Source organism: Tursiops truncatus, chromosome 15 (assembly GCF_011762595.2).
Source record: "Tursiops truncatus isolate mTurTru1 chromosome 15, mTurTru1.mat.Y, whole genome shotgun sequence".
Lineage (NCBI taxonomy): Eukaryota > Metazoa > Chordata > Mammalia > Artiodactyla > Delphinidae > Tursiops > Tursiops truncatus.
The window spans coordinates 35,052,852-35,072,757 of record NC_047048.1 but is presented as its reverse complement, the minus strand read 5'-3'; the positions used below and the strand labels follow the sequence as shown (position 1 = coordinate 35,072,757).

General features: G+C 43.2%; 1 protein-coding gene across 1 annotated transcript in view; it reads right to left on the bottom strand.

The window, feature by feature from the left end:
* Positions 1-19,623, bottom strand: part of TRAP1 (TNF receptor associated protein 1) — a 45,237-nt gene extending 25,614 nt beyond the window's left edge. Inside the window, exon 1 of the mRNA XM_033840356.2 lies at positions 19,221-19,623. Within this exon, the coding sequence (XP_033696247.2) occupies positions 19,221-19,608 (388 nt within the window). The 5' untranslated portion in view covers positions 19,609-19,623. The remainder of the gene's footprint in view (positions 1-19,220) is intronic.
* Positions 19,624-19,906: the final 283 nt, after the last annotated feature.

Here is a 19,906-nt window from a genome sequence, read left to right as displayed (position 1 = left end):
GGTTTTCCTGCCTACAGCATTGTTCCCTGCAACCCATCCCTTAAATTTCAACATGTTATTCTTCTGACACCAATTCCATCTTGTTATTTCTGATTTCTGAGGACTTATTCCTGAACGCAACCTCATCAATTCCAAATGCTTCAGGTTGGTCTTCCAGGCCCTCCACTAAGCAACACCCCAAACCTCCGGAACTCACCTCCTTCCTCCCCAGTCCAGCAGGCCTGCTGACACCCCATGCCCTGGAAGAAGGACTCCTGACCCGCTCCACTTGCATACATTTGTTGAACTGACCCCTATCCCCACTTCCTGTCCTGCCCTTCTGCTCATGGTCCTTTCCTCGCCATCTGCCTTTCAGTCCCATCAGGAAAGAACAGGTTGCATTTCCTCATGGTTAGCTGTAAACCATCCCTACCCCAAAGGAAACCAGAAATCACACAAAATAGAACAATTCAGAGGCTAAGGGCTCCTCTCATTTTCAGACTCCTTGAACTAACTGTTCTAAACCTGCTCTCATATGGGGGGAAGGGGCTACTGGATTATGGCTGGCACACTTTTATTTCCAGTCTTCTGTGTATAAATATTTTAATCAACAACACATCTTAGGGACTTCGCTGGCAGTCCAGCAGTTAAGACTCCGCACTCCCAGGGGCTTCTCTGGTGGCGCAGTGGTTGAGAGTCTGCCTGCCGATGCAGGGGACGCGGGTTCGTGCCCAGGTCCACATGCCGCGGAGCGGCTGGGCCCATGAGCCATGGTCGCTGAGCCTGTGCTCCGCAACAGGAGAGGCCGCAACAGGAGAGGCCACAGCAGTGAGAGGCCCGCGAACGGCAAAAAAAAAAAAGACTCCGCACTCCCAATGCAGGGGGCCTGGGTTCGATCCCTGGTCAGGGAACTATATCCGTCATACTGCAACTAAAAAAGAACCTGCATGCCACAACTAAGACCCAGCATGGCCAAATAAATAAATATTTTAAAAAAAAAAAAAAAACACATCTTAGAGATCACTCTGTTTTAGTACATATAAAGCTGCTTATTCTTCTTAGTGAGCAAATAATATTCCACTGTAATGGATAAGTATTTAACTAGCGCTCAACTGATGGATGTTTAAACTGTTTCCAGTCTTGTGCTGTTAAACATAATGCTCCAAAGTGATAAAGAGTTATCTATTGATTGCATGCTTACCCTTCATGGAAGAAAGGAGATACAGGAAAATATCCATGTTTCCACTCTTTTGTGCAAAAGAAACAGGAAGGATAAATGAGAAACTAATGAGATTGTGTATTCGTTTGCTAAGGCTGCCGTAACAAAGTACCACAGACAAGGTGGTTTACAACACAGAAACTTAATCTCTCACGGTTCTGGAGGCCAGAAGTGGAAAACCGAGGTGTTGGCAGGGCTGATTCCTTCTGAAGGCTCTGAGGGACAGTCTGTCCACGCCTCTCTCCTGGCTTTTGGTATTGCCAGCAGCCCTGGGCTTGGGGCTGCCTCACTCCACTCTCTGCCTCTGTCATCACATGGTCCTCTCTTCCCCATGTGTGTCTCCTCTGTGTCCAAATTTCGCTCTTCTTAAGGTCAGTTATACCGGATTTGGGGCTCACTCTAATCAAATATGACCTCATCTTATTATACCTGCAAAGACCCTACTTCCAAATAAGGTCACATTCACAGGTAAGGGCTTGAACGTATCTTTTGGGGGCACACAATTTAAGCCATAAGAAACTGATTACAAGGGCTGTTAATTTCCTGGGACTGCTGTGACAAAGCACCACAGGCTGGGCAGCTTAAACAACAGAAACTTATCATCTCACAGTTGTGAAGGCTAGAAGTGTAAAATCAAAGTGTTGGCAGGGCTGGTTCCTTCTGAGGCTGTGAAGGAGAATCTGTTCTATTACTCTCTCCCAGCTTTGGGAGCCCCAGGCACTCTTTGGCTTAGAGATGACCACCTTCTCCCTGTGTCTTCACATCGTCTCCCCTCTGCTCGTGTCTGCCTCTGCATCCAGATTTCCCCTTTTTATAAGGACACAGTCATATCGGATTAGGGCCCACCCTAACGACCTCATCTTAACCTGATCTTCTGCAAAGACCTTATTTCCAAATAAGATTGCATTCACAGGTCCTGAGGGTTAGAATTTCAGCATCTTTTGGGGGACACACGATTCGACCCATAACAGATGTGTGGGAACAGAATGGAGAAAGGAGGTTGGGAATGGCGTAGCAGAGCTGAGGGGAACGTGCATTTCTGAGTATCCCTTTTCCCTCTGATTCTTAGAACCATGGTAATGTTTCACATACCCAAAAAGTAAATAGTTAAGAGCAACCAGGGTGTGTGGAGAACAAAAAACTAAATACAAACAGTAACAAATGTGCACAACTATACTATGAATAACATAACTGCCCTGAAAGAACCTAAGTGACTTTAGAAAACAGCATTTGGGGAAAAAGAAAAAAACCAGTACTTTGCACAGGTGACCCTTGAACAACGGGGGTGTTGGGGCACAGAACCCTCCACCCCACCCCCCGTGAAGTTGAAAATCCAAGTATAACTCTGTAGTTGGCCCTCCAACACAAGCATATCCACATCCGTGGATTCCAACCAACTGCAAATTGTGTAGTACTGCAGTACCTACTTAGTGAAAAAAATCTGCAAATAAGCGGACCCTCACAGTTCAGAGGTCAACTGTTCAAGGGTCAACTGTATATTGTAAAGCTGGGCTCAAAAAGGACAGCATACGATTACTGTAGCAGAAGCGGTAGCAATTCTCAAACTGCTCTGTGTATATACTAAGCTCAAGCAAGTGAGTACATTGTGACTCAAGTCAGGAGAAAGGAGTCAGGAAAGGGCAGGGGGAGGCCAGAGTGAACCTTGCTGTGCTGCAAATGGAGGCATCAGTGTCAGTGTAGAAATAAACACCAAAGTGCGTACATGTGGGTGACAGTGCACACACACGCATACTTCCTGGCTGTGTCTGGGGACACCCAAGCAGCAGTGAGCACACCTGGCACCAGGAAGAGCACCCGTCTCGGACCTGCCACCCCAAAGTCCCACATCCCAGGAAATGCCTTCATCCTGGGCAAATTGGGGTGTGTGGTCACCCTCCCTGGCACCCAGATCTTTGGTTTGTAAATACCATTCTCCAATAAAAGGAATCGAGACCACTGGAAAACACACCAGATGAGCCCAGAATACCTGTGGTGCTAGAAAGTGAAGGACTCACAGATGACGGGACGTGCTGAGAGGGCACAGGCTCTGAGCGGAAGGCGCTCCCGGTGGCAAAATCTAGGACAACCTAAGCAACAACATAATGACAGTGGGGGACTGTCAGCTGGTGAACAAAATAAATATAAGTCCACACCTACATAAATAATAAATAAATGGAGAAGAAAGGACCTCTTCCTTATAGAATTACAATTAGTAAATGTATAAGGAATGATGGAAATAGACAATCACCATCAGACAAGCACAGTAACAGCTGTGACAGGTACAGATTGTTGATTTGATGTTCACCAGAAACAGAACATCTTCAGAATCTCAAAGAATCCCCCCTCTTGGTTTCAAAGAGAGAAACAGTACTTTACGGTGAAATAAGTGGCAGATAACCTTTAACTAAGCGACTGCAGTGACCATCATCAGGAATGAGATGTGTCCATATCCTGCAACTCCTGGTGGGGTGAGAGGGCACAGCCTGTTTTCTGTTGTGTTCTCACCAAAACCACATCTCGATCTAATCATAAGAAAACACCAGACGAACCCAAATATATATACACAAAAGTGTCAAGGTGCTGAAAGACGAACACAAACTGAAGAGACACAAGTACAGGATGGAGGATCCTGGTCCAGCAAAGGACATGGATGGGAAACCCAGCTAAAGTCAGGTAAGACCGGCATATTACTGAGTAGTACTGTGTCACTGTTATTTCAGTTTTCAATAATTATACCATGGCCACGAAAGATAGTAATATTAGGGGAAATTAAGGAAAGGGGAAGGGAAGACTGAGTACTATTTTTATAACATCTCTGTAAAGTAAAAAATATTTCAAAATAAAAAATAAGACTCTAAGGAATATTCCTATACATGTGTCATTTCATTTATGCACAAGTATACATTTGAGTACACATCGAGAAGTGGAATCATCAGGTCCAAGGTTATGTCCAATTTAAACTGTGGTCAATGCTGCCAACTCACCCTCCAGAAACTTATCAGTTTACATTCCCACCAGCAATATTATGAGAGTGTGTATCACCCCACACTCTTGCTAAGATGGTAATGTTATAAAACTTTTGGATCTTAGCTTATCAGTTAGGTAAAAATTTTACTGTAGTTTTCATTTATATTTCTCTTATTATAAGCAAGATGGAGCATCTATCCACATTTTAAAATATTTTCTATTTCCTTTTATGTTAATGGACTGTTGATATCCTCTGATCATTTTCTACAGAATTTTTTCTTATTGATTTGTAAGAACTCTATATATTAAGGAAATTAGTCCTCTGTTTGTAAAGGACTTCCTTGCTCCAAGATTAAACACAATTTTCCCATGTCTTATTTTTCCTATTCCTTTTGCTTTTTTCGCCACTTAATACTCACAATACTTTTGAAAGGATTTAATATGTTGTTTATGATGGGAATAATATAAGTCCTCAGAGTTAGGAAAAGGGAAAAAAATAAGCAATCCATATTTTCAACCACAATTTTAAGAATTTCCATTATATTCCAAGATTATATTAATCAACAGCTATCAAGAACAGATTTGATTTCAGGTTAACTGAACTTTCTACAGTAATTTTAAGAATAAACCAGGGCTTCCCTGGTAGCACAGTGGTTGAGAGTCTGCCTGCCGATGCAGGGGACACGGGTTCGTGCCCCGGTCCAGGAAGATCCCACATGCTGCGGAGCGGCTGGGCCCATGAGCCATGGCCGCTGAGCCTGCGCGTCCGGAGCCTGTGCTCCACAACGGGAGAGGCCACAACAGTGAGAGGCCCGTGTGACGAAAAAAAAAAAAAAAGAATAAGCGAATAGTGCAGTAAGTCTGCCTGAACCAGATACAAACACACTATCTGCACAGTATCGGTCCTCATGTTCCCCCTACACCCTAAAGGAAAAACCACAAACCTCAGTGTCAAACTACAATGTCTTAGTATTAATCTGTTTGGTGGTTTGGGGTCACAAAATGGGAAGCACCGATAGTTTGAATCTGACAACACACACACCTGCCAGTGCTCATGCTGCTTCCTCTACCTCCAACTTCTTTCCATTTGAACTGCTTCAGGATCCAGCATAAGGCCCGCTCTCCCACCAGGCCTTCCCACCCCCCACCACAGTACACAATAATCTCTCCCTACTATGAATTCAGAGCACTTGTTTTCCATGCTACTAAATTAAAACTGCTATTACAAGCCAGCTTGTGGCATTTCTGCTACTATTAACTTTTTCTTAATATATAACATCTCACCAAAGTAGGGCAGGAACAAGCTTATATTTCTTAGCATCAAATTCTCTGAAAGCAAGAACAAACATATTTCTCTGTATGCCAAAGCATCTGATGCAGAAGCAGCCTTTTTTTTTTAACAATCATGAAACTTTTTATCAGCATAAACATCACTATACTCAATCAGAACCCCATTCAATCAGCCAACAGATGGCAGTAGTGATCCACAAGGCCATTTTAACTAGTAAGCATAAATTAAAAATGCAACTGCCAACAGGGGCCTGCTAAGGCAGGCACATGAGTCAAAACACAATGGGTATGTTCTTTTTTTTTTTTTTTTTTTTTTTTGCGGTATGCGGGCCTCTCACTGTTTGTGGCCTCTCCCGTTGCGGAGCACAGGCTCCGGACGCGCAGGCTCAGTGGCCATGGCTCACGGGCCCAGCCGCTCCGCGGCATGTGGGATCCTCCCGGACCGGGGTACGAACCCGCGTCCCCTGCATCGGCAGGCGGACTCTCAACCACTGCGCCACCAGGGAAGCCCGGTATGTTCTTTTGCTTTGTTTTCTTAAGGAAAAAAAAAAAATCTTTCTTATATATCAGCCATAGTTCTTACTATGGTTTTGCTTCATAATGGCATCCTAAGTTATGTACCTTAAATACAGACACATTATTTTAAGCTATGAGAAATATGCTGATTGTTTCTCTGGAATTACATATTCCAAATGGACAATCTCCCATTTTCTCAAGTGTGATATGGATAACAGCAATTTCACTTTTCGTCTTTATTACACAAAGTGCCACTTCCTGTATGGCTGAGGTGTATCCTACCAACCAAACCTGACAACAACCATGAACACAGGAACAACAACAAAAAGACTACCTGAAGGCTCTGGAGAACCAACAAAAGCAGGCAGATTCTGGAGAGAAGATATTTGGAAGAAGCGAACAGCACAGAATGACGGTGGGTTCAATGAGGGGTGCCTAAAACTCTAAGAGAAAACACACACAATGTGTACTCTTCTGGCCTGAAGAACCAGAGGAGAGATTTGGAAAACCACAGAATATGAAAAGTGAAGGGAGGAAATCCCAGAAAGGCGAGTCAGAGATAGGGAGCCCCCAATTTGGGGAATAAATTCTTCTAAGTCTCTGGCTGACCTCCTGAACCATGCATATGTGGGGCAAACTGCAAGCAGCCCAGTTAAGGAAAAAAGTCAAGCTGCTGCCTAAGAGAAAGTGTTTGCAGTGGCGGGCCAACCAGGTCAATACCCACCTTTAAAACAACAACTACTCGTCAGAGGAATATAACAAGAGTCCAGAGATTCCACAAGGCAACATCCACAATGTCCAGGATGCAATAAAAAGTTACTCAATATACAGAGAATCAGGAAAATGCAACCCCTGCTAAAGAGAAGTGTCAGTCAATGGAGACTGGTGCCAAGAAGATCCAGATGTTGGTATCAGAAGACAAGGGCTTTAAAACAGCCATTATAACAATACTATATGACATAAAGTAAAATATGCTCAAAATAAAAGATGAGAAATCTCAGAGACAAACTATAATAGAAGAACCAAGTGGAAATCCTACATACAGAAAATACCATGTCTGTACTGGGCATATACCCTCAGAAAACCATAATTCAAAAAGAGTCATGTACCACAATGTTCATTGCAGCTCTATTTACAATAGCCAGGACATGGAAGCAACCTAAGTGTCCACTGACAGATGAATGGATAAAGAAGATGTGGCACATATATACAATGGACTATTACTCAGCCATAAAAAGAAATGAAACTGAGTTATTTGTAGTGAGGTGGATGGACCTAGAGACTGTCATACAGAGTGAAGTAAGTCAGAAAGAGAAAAACAAATATTGTATCCTAACTCATATATATGGAATCTTAAAAAAAAAAAGAAAAAAAAATGGTTCCAAAGAACCTATGGGCAGGACAGGAATAAAGACACAGACTTAGAGAATGGACTTGAGGAAACAGGGAGGGGGAAGGATAAGCTGGGACGAGTGAGAAAGTGGCATGGACATTATACACTACCAAATATAAAATACGTAGCTAGCAGGAAGCAGCCGCATAGCACAGGGAGAACAGCTAGGTGCTTTGTGTCCACCTAGAGGGGTGGGATAGGGAGAGTAGGAGGAAGATGCAAGAGGGAGGAGATATTGGGGTATATGTACACATATAGCTGATTGACTTTGTTATACAGCAGAAACTAACACACCACTGTAAAGCAATTATACTCCAATAAAGAAGTAAAAAAAAAAAAAAACAAAAAACCATGTCTGAAACTTACAAATTAACTAGAAGGCTTAAAAACCAAATGGAGACAACAGAGGAGTCTATGGACTTCAAAATAAATTGACAGAAATTATTCAATGTGAAACAGATTAAAAACAAATGAACAGGGCTTCCCTGGTGGCGCAGTGGTTAAGAGTCTAACTGCCGATGCAGGGGACTCGGGTTCGTGCCCCAGTCCGGGAGGATCCCACATGCCGCGGAGCAGCTGGGCCCGTGAGCCATGGCCGCTGAGCCTGTGCGTCCGGAGCCTGTGCTCCACAATGGGAGAGGCCACAACAGTGAGAGGCCTGCGTACCGCAAAAAAAAAAAAAAAAAAAAGAACAGGGTCTCAGATATATGTGGGACAACAGAAATAAGTTTAACATACATGTAACTGGAGTCCCAGAAGGAGCAGAGAAAGAGAATAGGGCAGAAAAAACCTTTGAAGAAATAATAACTGGAAAATTCCCCCAAAGCTGGTCAAAGACATATATTTACAGATTCAAAAGTTCGATGAACCACTAGCAAGGTAATATCAAAGAAAAACACCTAGGCACATCATAATCAAACTGCTGAAAACCAAATAAAAAGAGAAAATCTTGGAAGCAACCAGAGAAAAACAACACATTACATGAGCGAACAGTAAGTTGAATGACAGCTAACTTTTCATCAGAAATATGGAGGCTGAAAGACAATGGTATTTAATGCTGTTTAAGTATTAAACAGCAGACCTGCACTAAAAGAAATACTACAGTTCTTCAGGCTGAAAGTAAATGACATGAAAAGGAAACTTGTATCTTCAAAAAGGAATGCAGAGCATCAGAAATGATAACCTATGTAAACACAAAAGAATTTTTCTCTAATTTCCTTAAAATATATACAGCAATTTAAACCAAAAATTAAAACATTATCTTGTGGGGTTTACAACGTATGTACAGGCAATACATAAGACAAATGTAACATAAAGGATGGGGTGGAGGGAATAAATGCACCTATATAGTTGCAAGGCTTTTACAGTTTATATGGTATATTACAATACTAATTCTAAACAGACTATGAAAAGTTAAGGATGAACATTACACTCTCCAGAGTAACCAATAAAAAATGATGCAAAGAGGTATAGCTAAAAAAGCATTAGTAAACTAAAATGGAATTCTAAAAAATATTTACTTGATCCAAAAGAATACAAGAAAGCTAGAAGACAGGAGAAAATGAGAGGGGACAAATAACATAATGGTAGAGATAAATCTGACTACATCAATAATTACATTTTAGGTCAATGGACTAAACACTTTGATTATAAAGGCAAAGACTGTCAGAATTGATAAAGCAAGACCTAATTATACGCTGTCTACAAAACAATCACTTTAAATATAAAAGCACAGATACACTGAAAGTAAATGAATGGAAAAAGATATGCCACGTAAAAAGTAAGCATAAAAAGGCTGGTAGGACCAAATTAGATCAGACAAAGTACATTGCAAAAGAAAAAGTATTACCAGAGAGGACTTCCCTGGTGGCACAGTGGTTAAGAATCCGCCTGCTAATGCAGGGGACACGGGTTCCATCCCTGGCCCGCGAAGATCCCACATGCTGCAGAGCAACTAAGCCCATGTGCCACAACTACTGAGCCTGCACTCTAGAGCCCGCAAGCCACAACTACTGAGCCCATGAGCCACAACTACTGAAGCCCGTGCGTCTACAGCCCGTGCTCTGAAACAAGAGGCCACTACACTGAGAAGCCCATGCACTGCAATGAAGAGTGGCCTCCGCTCACCGCAACTAGAGAAAGGCTGTGCGCCACAACAAAGAGCAAACGCAGCCAAAAATAAATAAATAATAGGGAAACATTATGAACAAATTTATGCCAAGAAATTTGACAACTTATATGAAATAGACAAATTCCTTGAAAAAATTATCCAAAGTGACAAATGAAACAGAAATTTTGAATTGCTTTATATGTAATAAAGAAATTGAATTTATTTGCAAAAGTATTTCTGTAAATAAAATTCCAGGCCCAGAATTTCTACTGAATTCTATCAATCACATGAGGAAGAAGTAACATCAATCTTACACAGTTTCGGAAAATAGCAAAAGAAGGAATTATTTCCATTCAAGTTTTATGATGACAGCACAACCCTAACATCAAAAGCTGACAAAGACATCATGCACACACAATAAAAATACTACACCAATATCAATCATGGACACAGACATGGAGGTCCTTAATAAAATATTAGCAAGTAAAATCCATTAATATATAAAAATGATACTACATCACAACCAAGCAGGTTTATCTGAAGGATGTAAGGCTAGTTTAGCACTAGGCAGACCTTGGCGATATTGCAGGTTCAGTTCCAGACCACTACAATAAAGCGAGTACCACAATAATAAAGTCACACAAATTTTTTGGTTTCCCAGTGCATATAAAAGTTATATAATTAATCTAGATATTGCAGAACGCTAAAAGTGACCCAGAAGCCCTTCAGAAGAGGAGTAGCTGAGTCCTTTGCCATTGTAAATCTGGGGAGGGAGAGTGATGGGTATTTAAGATGGAAGATAAGTTTGAGAATCGTTAAATAAAAAGTCAGGATGGAGAACAGAAATGATAATTAGATCCTTTTTAGAGGTAAAAAGATATATATTGGGCTTCCCGGGTGGCGCAGTGGTTGAGAGTCCGCCTGCCGATGCAGGGGACACGGGTTCGTGCCCCGGTCCGGGAAGATCCCACATGCCGTGGAGCAGCTGGGCCCGTGAGCCATGGCCGCTGAGCCTGCGTGTCCAGAGCCTGTGCTTCGCAACAGGAGAGGCCACTACAGTGAGAGGCCCACATACCGGAAAAAAAAAAAAAAAGTACTAAAAGAAATTATAAGAGATATTTTAAAAACAGCTTTGAGATATAATTCACCCAGTTAAAATGTACCATTCAATGGCTTTTAGTGTATTTACAAAACCAACCTCATTATCTAATTGAGAATATTTTTAACACTCCAGAAAGAAACTCCATACCCATCAGTAGTCACTCCCCATTCCTCCTGCCCCCAGCTCCTGGTAACCACTTTCTGTCTCTACAGATTTGCCTATTCTGGACATTTGCCTATTCTGGACATACTACACATGGTCTTTTGTCTATGGCTTCTTTCACTTAACGTAATGTTTTCAAGGTTCATCCACATTGTAGCACATAACATACCTCATTCCTTGTTATGGCTGAATAACATCAATTATATGGATAGGCCACATGATGTTTATCCACTTATCAGTTGATGGACAATTGGGTTGTTTCTGCTTTTTGGCTAATATTACGAATAATGCTGCTATAAACATTGTCGTACAAGTTTCTGTGTTTTAAATTCTCTTGGGCATAAACCTAGGAGTGGAATTGCTGGGTCAAATGGTAAGTCTATGCCATTTGTCTATATCAAAGTCTGTACCATTTGAGGAACTGCCAGACTGTTTTCCAAAGTGCTGCACCATTTTATATTCCTGCCAGCAGTGGGTGAAGGTTTCTCCACATCGTCACAGATGTTTGTTATTGCCTGTGTTTTTTTTTATTATAGCCACCCTGGTGGGTGTGAAGTGCTATCTCATCATGGTTTTGATGTGCATTTCCCTACCTAACGTCTAATAACATTGATCACTTGAGATCTTTTTCCTTAATGACTTAAAAGGGAACTCTGCCCAAACAAGACACCATAGCCCAAGAACCATAAATTTATGGACCACATAAAAATTAAAGTCAATAAAGTAGACCCTTAAACAAAAAAAAAAATTGTAACTATGTGATGTGATGGATGTTAACTAAACTTACTGTGGTGATCATTTTGCAATAAAGTCAATAAAGTAGACCCTTAAAGTCAATAAAGTAGACCTTAAACAATAAAGTAGACCCTTAAACAAAAAAAAAAATTGTAACTATGTGATGTGATGGATGTTAACTAAACTTACTGTGGTGATCATTTTGCAATATATACAAATATTGAATCATTATGTTGCCCAGCTAAAACTATTATAATGTTATATGCCAATTATATCTCAATAAAAAATTAAAATTAAAAAAATTTAATGAATAAATAAAGACAATGAGGGATTTCCCTGGTGGTCCAGTGGTTAAGACTCCATGTTTCCACTGCAGGGGGCACAGGTTTGATCCCTGGTCGGGGAACTAAGATCCCGCATGTCACAGGGCACAGCCAAAAAAAACAAAACAAAAAGAACCCACATGTCACAGGGCATAGCCAAACAAAACAAAACAAAATAAAGAGGTAAAAAAAATAAAAATAAAAACAAGAGGACCTCCCTGGTGGCGCAGTGGTTAAGAATCCGCCTGCCAATGCAGGGAACATGGGTTCGATCCCTGGTCCGGGAAGATCCCACATGCCACGGAGCAACTAAGCCTATGCGCCACTACTGAGCCTGCGCTCTAGAGCCCGCGAGTCACAGCTACTGAAGCCTGCACGCCTAGAGCCCGTGCTCCGCAACAAGAGAAGCCACCACAATGAGAAGCCTACACACCGCAACGAAGAGTAGCCCTCACTTACTGCAACTAGAGAAAGCGCGTGCGCAGCAACGAAGACCCAATGGAGCCAAAAATAAAATAAATTTATTTTTTTTTAAATAAAACAATGAGCAATAACCACACTTAAAAAAATGAAAGTCAATGGGCAAACACACTAGAGTTAAAAAAAGTCTGAAACATGTGGCAGAAGGCTAGTTTCCTTAATACAGCAAGATCACTCACAGATCTACAAGAAAAAGACCAACAGTGCAAGAGGAAAATGGCACTTCACAAAAAAGAGAAACATCAATGGCTTTGAATCATAGAAAAAGATGCATTACCACATTCATAGCTAAAGAATTGCATTTTAAAACAAGATAGCATTTTCACTGTCAGACTGACAAACATTTATAAAATAGTTATGCTAGCACTGGTGAAGGTGTAAAAAACTGTTGGTGGCACTGCCTGTGATTTTAAAAAGAACGAAGACTGCAAACAACCTAAAGGTCCCTCAGGAGAAGGTTAAGTGAAGGAAGGGGCACCACACTGTGGCTCCAGGGCTCTGGGTGTCTAGATACAGCATGTGCAAAGTGTGAGGGGCAGACTGCGCACAGCCCATGACCGGGGTAGCCCTTCTTCATTCCCAAGGGAAGGACGGTGTGGACACCCGTCGCTGCAGAGGCTTTTTCTGGAGCCACTGGGCAGTGAGCTGAGACAGGGTAGAAGTTTTTTTCACTGTACCAGTCTGTTCGGGAAAACACCACTACCTTCTCACTAATAAAAATGTAGAAATAATTTTTCTCAGGAAACTCCTATGAAGTTAGCTTTAACTCTAACTCCCCATCTTATCACCAGCTGCCCATATCTCCCCATGAAGTCACACGTAGAGGAAAGCAGCGCGACTCTAACCCGACTCCACTCAAGAGCGTCCCCAGCGCGGCCCCCACCTCCTTACTGTCCCTCCAATATGCCAGCCCATTCCTGCCTCAGGACCCTGGCACCTACCACTCCCTCTGCTTGAAACGTCCTGCCTCGGACACCTTCACCTCCTTCCAGGCTTTGCTTAAACGCCACCCTGCACGTGAGGCCTCCCCTGACCGCCCCACTTCTACTGCGATCCTCTTCCTGCTTTGGTTTCTTCACATGACATCCATACAGCACGTACTTGTCTGCATAGACTCCACTCCACATCAGAGCCACAGAGGGCCAGGACTCCTGTCCGTCTCATCCCACAGCAGGCACTGCAGATGTTCGTTTAAGGAACTGCTGCTGCCACACTATGGAGCTCCAGTGGCCTTGACCGTCTCATGTCTTTATTTTTCCCACGATCACCCTAGAGTTGGAGCAGGCCCTTGATAAACACATGGTCATTTTCTCAGAAGGTACAGCCACAGGACACAGTGTTTCTCAGAATGCAGGTCAAGATTGCTGATTATGAAAGCAATTCAGTGAACTAAGCAATTCAGTGAGCTAAGTCAGAATTTTTTCTTTTTTAATGAAACGGAAAGTAAAAGAATGCATAGCATGGAACTTCCCTGGTGGCGCAGTGGTTAAGACTCCGTGCTCTCAACGCAGAGGGCCAGGGTTCAATCCCTGGTCAGGGAACTAAATCCCACATGCATACTGCAACTAAGAGTTCACATGTCAAAACTAAGGAGCCCGTGAGCCGCAACTAAGAAGCCCACCTGCCGCAACTAAGACCTGGTGCAACCAAATAAATAAATATTTAAAAAAACAACCAACACATAGCATAATACATGTAAGTATTTACAAAACTCTTTCAGCTAAGTATGTACACATATTTGTACAGTATATGCATACTTGTATAGCAGGTCACAATGTGAATGCATTTCTTACCAGAGTACATGACAAAAAATGCTTGAAATTCACTCATCTAATATCAACCTAAACATTTCTAAGTTAAAGCTTCAGGTTCTATAAAAAGTAAAATTTTTAATAAGTTTACTTATAAAGTTTAAAATTCTGTAAAGGTACTTTCAGATCAATGAAAAGGAGAATTAAGCCTCTCCCCAAAAGGGAAAATACAATACTGGAAAAACCGTCATCCTTTGGAATGTAGCCTCTAGCTTTCTTTCCAGAACACCTCCAACTATGTTACCATAGTTTTATGCTTGTAAGCATGAAATTCTCTGCTTTTCAGTATAAGTCAACTCGGATGGTTTCATTATCTCTCAAATTTCACCAGATACCACAGGTTAGCTATTCGCATCTGAAATTTCTCCAAACATTTTGTTTCTTAAGTTCTGTAATCATTTGAGGTAAGATTTATGTATATCAATATTCTAGACAGAAAGTTCTTCACTTTCTATTTATATATCAAATAAAGATTTGGGGACTTCCCTGGTGGTCCAGTGGCTAAGACTCTGCACTCCCAATGCCGGGGGCCTGGGTTTGATCCCTGGTCAGGGAACTAGATCCCACATGCCACAACTAAGAGTTCGCATGCCACAACTAAAGATCCCACATGCCGCAAAGAAGACCAGGCTCAGCCAAATAAATAAATATTAAAAAAAAAAAAGACCTGTATTCCCTCAAAATTTTCTACGTGCGTTCCTCTGGAATTCCTGAACATTTTCACTATTTCTTAAACCTTACTGTGTTTCACAGCCTGTTTTGGGTTTTTTTTTTAATTTATTTACTTTTGGCTGTTTGGTCTTTGTTGCTGCACAAGGGCTTTCTCTAGTTGTGGCGAGCGGGGGCTACTCTTCGTTGCGGTGCGTGGGCTTCTCATTGCAGTGGCTTCTCTTGTTGCAGAGCAAGGGCTCTAGGCACGTGGGTTTCAGTAGTTGCGGCTCACGGGCTCAGTAGTTGTGGCTCACAGGCTCTAGAGCACAGGCTCAGCAGTTGTGGTACATGGGCTTAGTTGCTCCACAGCATGTGGGATCTTCCCAGACCACGGCTCGAACCTGTGTGCCCTGCATTGGTAGGTGGATTCTTAATCAGTGTGCCACCTGGGAAGTGCCTTCACAGTCTGTTTTAATCGTTCTCTACTAAGCAATACTGACACTCTATCAAGAAACATCAACTCCCTGAATACAGAGAAACACAGCAAAACCAAAAGGGAGGGGCATCTCTGAAAAGTCAAAATACAGGACACAAAATCCACATGCAGAGCTTCAGTTAAACAAGAATATTCTGTCCCCATCCAGAATTCTCCTCTCCTTTAAAAAAAGTTGCTAACAAGTTTTATGATCCAGTTTCCCAACCCTCAACTGAAAACAGAGAGGAGGAGGGAACCTGGCGTCAGAGGCCTGGTAAGTTAAAATGAGAGTAATAGAGGCTAAAAACACAGAAATACTCAGGATGCAGTTTCAGTTTGGGACATTTTATAGACAAAGGAGCCGTCACATCCTAGTGGTCCTGCAGAGGCCTGTGTATTACAACAGAAGACCATAAGTTAACATTCATAATGACCCTGAAAAAAATCAAAGAAAGGTTCTATCATGTTTCATCTGATGATTAAGTCTTTTAGAAAGACTTCTAATCATAATGGTTGAAATGAAATGTTTTACTACTTTGCAAGTAAGTTTCATGGAAAATCCTTCCAGGCACTCCATTTCCTAAAAATGCTGGAATATCGGTATATGTGAACTTCAGTGCTTTGCTCACTCCTTCACAGCACACATCGGTTCCCTCACTGTCCCGGTCCTTTCGGAAGACTTGTACCCTTCTATTTTGTTCTTAACGGTATTGCTATATAGATTTTTCTTTTAAAATATGGCATTCATTTTGCCTATCTCAAAATTAATTTCTAATATTCTAATCACATTTCTTGATTATACAGCTGCTAAATAACAGCCATTCTTTCAAAATTAGTTACATCCATGACTCAGCTACACCTGTATTCAATTTACCTATACTTTGGGCATCAAAAAGCAGATGGAAATAATGCCCCCAAGTAGACATTGGTTCTCCAAGCTACAACTTTCATCATTTGTAATTCCTAGTGGTTTTAGCAGAAATAACCAGCCATTCCAGAAATATCCTGGAATTTACCTTTACTAAAAGCTACGAAACTATAGGTAAGTCTCCACGTGGACGAAGCAAACAGCAGTTTCCTAGTAAAAAAGGCTAGTGTTCTGTATCAAGGCTGAGCAGAATGGTATTTAAGAAAAATTCTAGCTGCTGCAATGAAGGCACCAAGAACCCAAACCAAGAAAATCCTCTGGCAACTTAAAGTATCTCACTTGAGAGTGAAGTGGATACATTTTCATTGATCCTGAGTCAGTACTTTGGTTTGAGACAGACAAGCAAACACCACCACTGGCCTCTTTAATAGTCTCCTTTGTCCTGTTACAACCTGGTATTTGACATCTGGGAGTGAGAACTGTCATTTTCCTTCAGTGTTTACTCATCAGCCGTTTTCCCTCCCTCCCTTGAAGCTGCATGCCAGAGGGGAGCAAAACACCTGGGGATCTTTCTTCTGTCTTAGTTCTGATCAATTACTCAGCCAGTAACTAATAAGGTCTTTACTAACCTATTACATTTGGGTTGATCTTTTGCAGACAGCACAGATAACTCAGGCCCCTCATCCTAACCAAGTGTCCCATTGCCTCCTGGACAGCTGGCCACACATCCCTCCTCTGTCCACATGCTTCTCTGGCGCTAGCCCTAAGCCCCAGGACCATGGTTTACATAGACGGCACTGCCATTCAGGGTCTAAGCAGTTAACCATTGAAACCTTTGTCCTCATGTTAAATTAGCAACACCCACAGCTGCTTTACTGAGAGAGTGAAATCTGACCAGCAAGTGCTACTCCTTGCATCCCCCAAAACAGCCCGAGAACACCAGAAATTTGCCTGAATTCTTGTGAAGGTTGCAGCACAAGAGGTGGAAGGGCAGAAATTAAATAGTATGGGCACCACACTGAGAGCAGAGGGAGGAAGCAAAATAAATCAACAAAATAATTAGTACTAAATGGGTGTTTGCAGTTGACAGGGTTCAGGTGGGGCTCGTTTTGAAGGATGACACAAACCTGCAATGATTTAGCCCTACAACAGAGAAAGCTCACTCTTGTGAACTTTCTTTGGAGCAGACTGCCCACCCCTTACAACTCCCCAAGGCAGAAAATTCCAGCAAAGGCTCCAGCTTATAGAGAACAGAAAAGTCATAAGATGTTAACTTAAGCACCAAACAGTCCTACTGTGGCTGCCGCATGCTCTCGTTCTTGCAATGCCAACCGTGAAAATTAGAATGGTACAAAGAATGAATTACAAACACACATGGTCAGAACATCTCAGAACATGGGAAAAGAATCTTAACCTGCAGAGAGCAGGGAAAAAAACAAGTTGGCTACAAAAAAACACAAGAATCAAACTGATATGACTGCTCACCTTTAACGAAGTTGCTGGAAGACAACATAGCAATATCAATCTTTGAAGGAAAATTATTTTGACCTGGAATGCAACACCCAGCCAAACTACTTTACAAGTATGAGGTCAAAATAAAAATCTTTTTAAACACGGTGGGGCTTAGAAAATTTACAACCCATTGACTTTTTCTGCAAAACAAACACAAGGGTATATATATACTCTGCTAACACAGGAAATAAATCCCAAAAGGAAGGAAGATGTTGAATACAAGAAACGGTAATAAAACCTACAGTTGTCTTATCTGCTAATGCATGATATTTTTAAAAATCATTGTTTAAAAAGAGACTACACCAAAATTTAAAACTCAGGTAACAGAAAAAGCCGTAAAAGACATGAAGAGGAAATTCACAGAAGATATACAAATGGCCATTAAACAAATGAAAACATTCTCACTGGTAATGAGAATTCCCTGTGAGAATTCCCATTCCCTGCTAATGAGAATATAAGTTGATAAAGCCTTTTTGTACAGCAATTTGGCAATATCAGCTAACATTTCAAATACGCACAGGCTCTGAACCATCAATTCTAAACCTCTCTGTAATTCTAAAGAAATGCCACACATGGACACAAGGATTAAATACTCGCCCATTCTATACAGCACTGTAATGACCCCTCCCCCCAAAAAATCTGGAAATAACCTTTATTACGTCCACTAATAGGGCAATGTTAAGTAAATGATGATACGTCCTAACACAGAATACTACTATGCGTCCATTGTAAAGCCGTAAACCCGTGCATACTGACAGGAAAACATATGTAAGCCATTCTAGAGCTTAAAAAAAAAATCTGTAGCACAATGTATATACGGTTTAGGCCTTTTTACGTAAAAACAGACGTGTGTATTTATATGTGTGTAACTAAGTGTACAGAGCCTGGAAGCAACGCCAAGACGTTCACCCGTGGTTACTGCGGAGTGGGGAGTGAGAGCAGAGACTGCGGTCATTCTTTTTTTTCCAACACTGATTTGAGCACCTACCTACCAATTCCAGGCCCTAGGGATACGGCGGGCAACAACCCAGGGTCCACGGGCTGCACGAGAGCCCAGCGTGCCGGTTCTCTGGTTTGCTGCCGCGCGCCGGGCCGAGTGGGCACTCAGGTGTGTGTCGAATGAACGAGTGACCAAGTGGCTTATGAGTTATTCGTGTATAAATCAACTTGGGGGGGGGGGAGAATAAAAACACAACTAAGGGACTTAAGTAATCACCCTGGTGAAGCCCCTTCCCAGCGCACACGCGCCCTTCGATTTCAACTTCCCGAAAGTGCCTTCGGCTCCAGGAACGAGGAGCCCGCGACCCCTCCGCCTCAACCCGGCCCGAGGAGCTCGTTGGAGAGAAGCCTCTGCTGCAGTCACGCGGGCCCGGGCTCAACCCCGTCACCTCCGGGGAAACCCGGCAGCCTGGCGCGGAGCCGAGCCAGGTGACACCAGAACGTACCGAGGGCTCAGCGTTCGCCGCTCGCAGCGCGTTGGACGCGTAAACCTCACAAAAATCTCCCAAGCCGAGCACGGAAGAGCCGTCACCGCGCCTCCCACGTAGAAAAGGGGCTCGGGACCCCGAAGGCTCCGCGCGTGCCCGTCCCCACTCGCTTTCCACCCGTCTTGCCCGGCCGCCCTCACCTCCCCGGGCGACCGCCAGCGCCGGGGCCCGCAGGCGGCAGCCCCACAGCAGCAGCGTCCGCAGCTCGCGAGCCATGTGTGTCCTCCTCGGCGCCCACAGAAGCCAAGCGTGCCGGGGGCGAGGCCGGGGCGGGGCCTTATTCGGGCGCGGCGTGGTGACGTCACAGCGCGCGCCCGGCTGCCCGGCCCGCTGCCTGCGCCGGCGGGTGGGCGGGGCCCTCTGTGGCTCGGGCTCGGGCGCGGTCCGGGCGCGGTCTGGCCGCGCGGGGGCAGCCGGACCTGGGGGCGGGACCTCCGTGACCTTGTGCCGCGTTGTCAAGGGCGACGGCCGTGTGCGCCGAGCCGCCGGGGCACTTGTCCGCCGCCAGCTGGTCCTCGGTTTGTGCATCCCAGAAATGGGGCAGATGTTAACATCCACCTCGCAGCGTGTGAAAAGGCGACGCCGGGGCAGAAGCAGTTAACATCTCCAGGGTCTTTATATAAGTCTCGGGCCAACGGTCCAGACCAATGGAAGTCAGTCTCTCCAAACCAAGACAAGCCAAATAGCTAAAAAGAGTACAAGGGAGAATTTCAGGCTTGACTTGTCTACACCAAAACTTGGGAGCCAACTCCCACCAGCAAGACTGGGCTTATTCATCATTCCAATTCTCTCGCCTTCCTGGAGGTAAGAGTCTGGTTGGAGATTC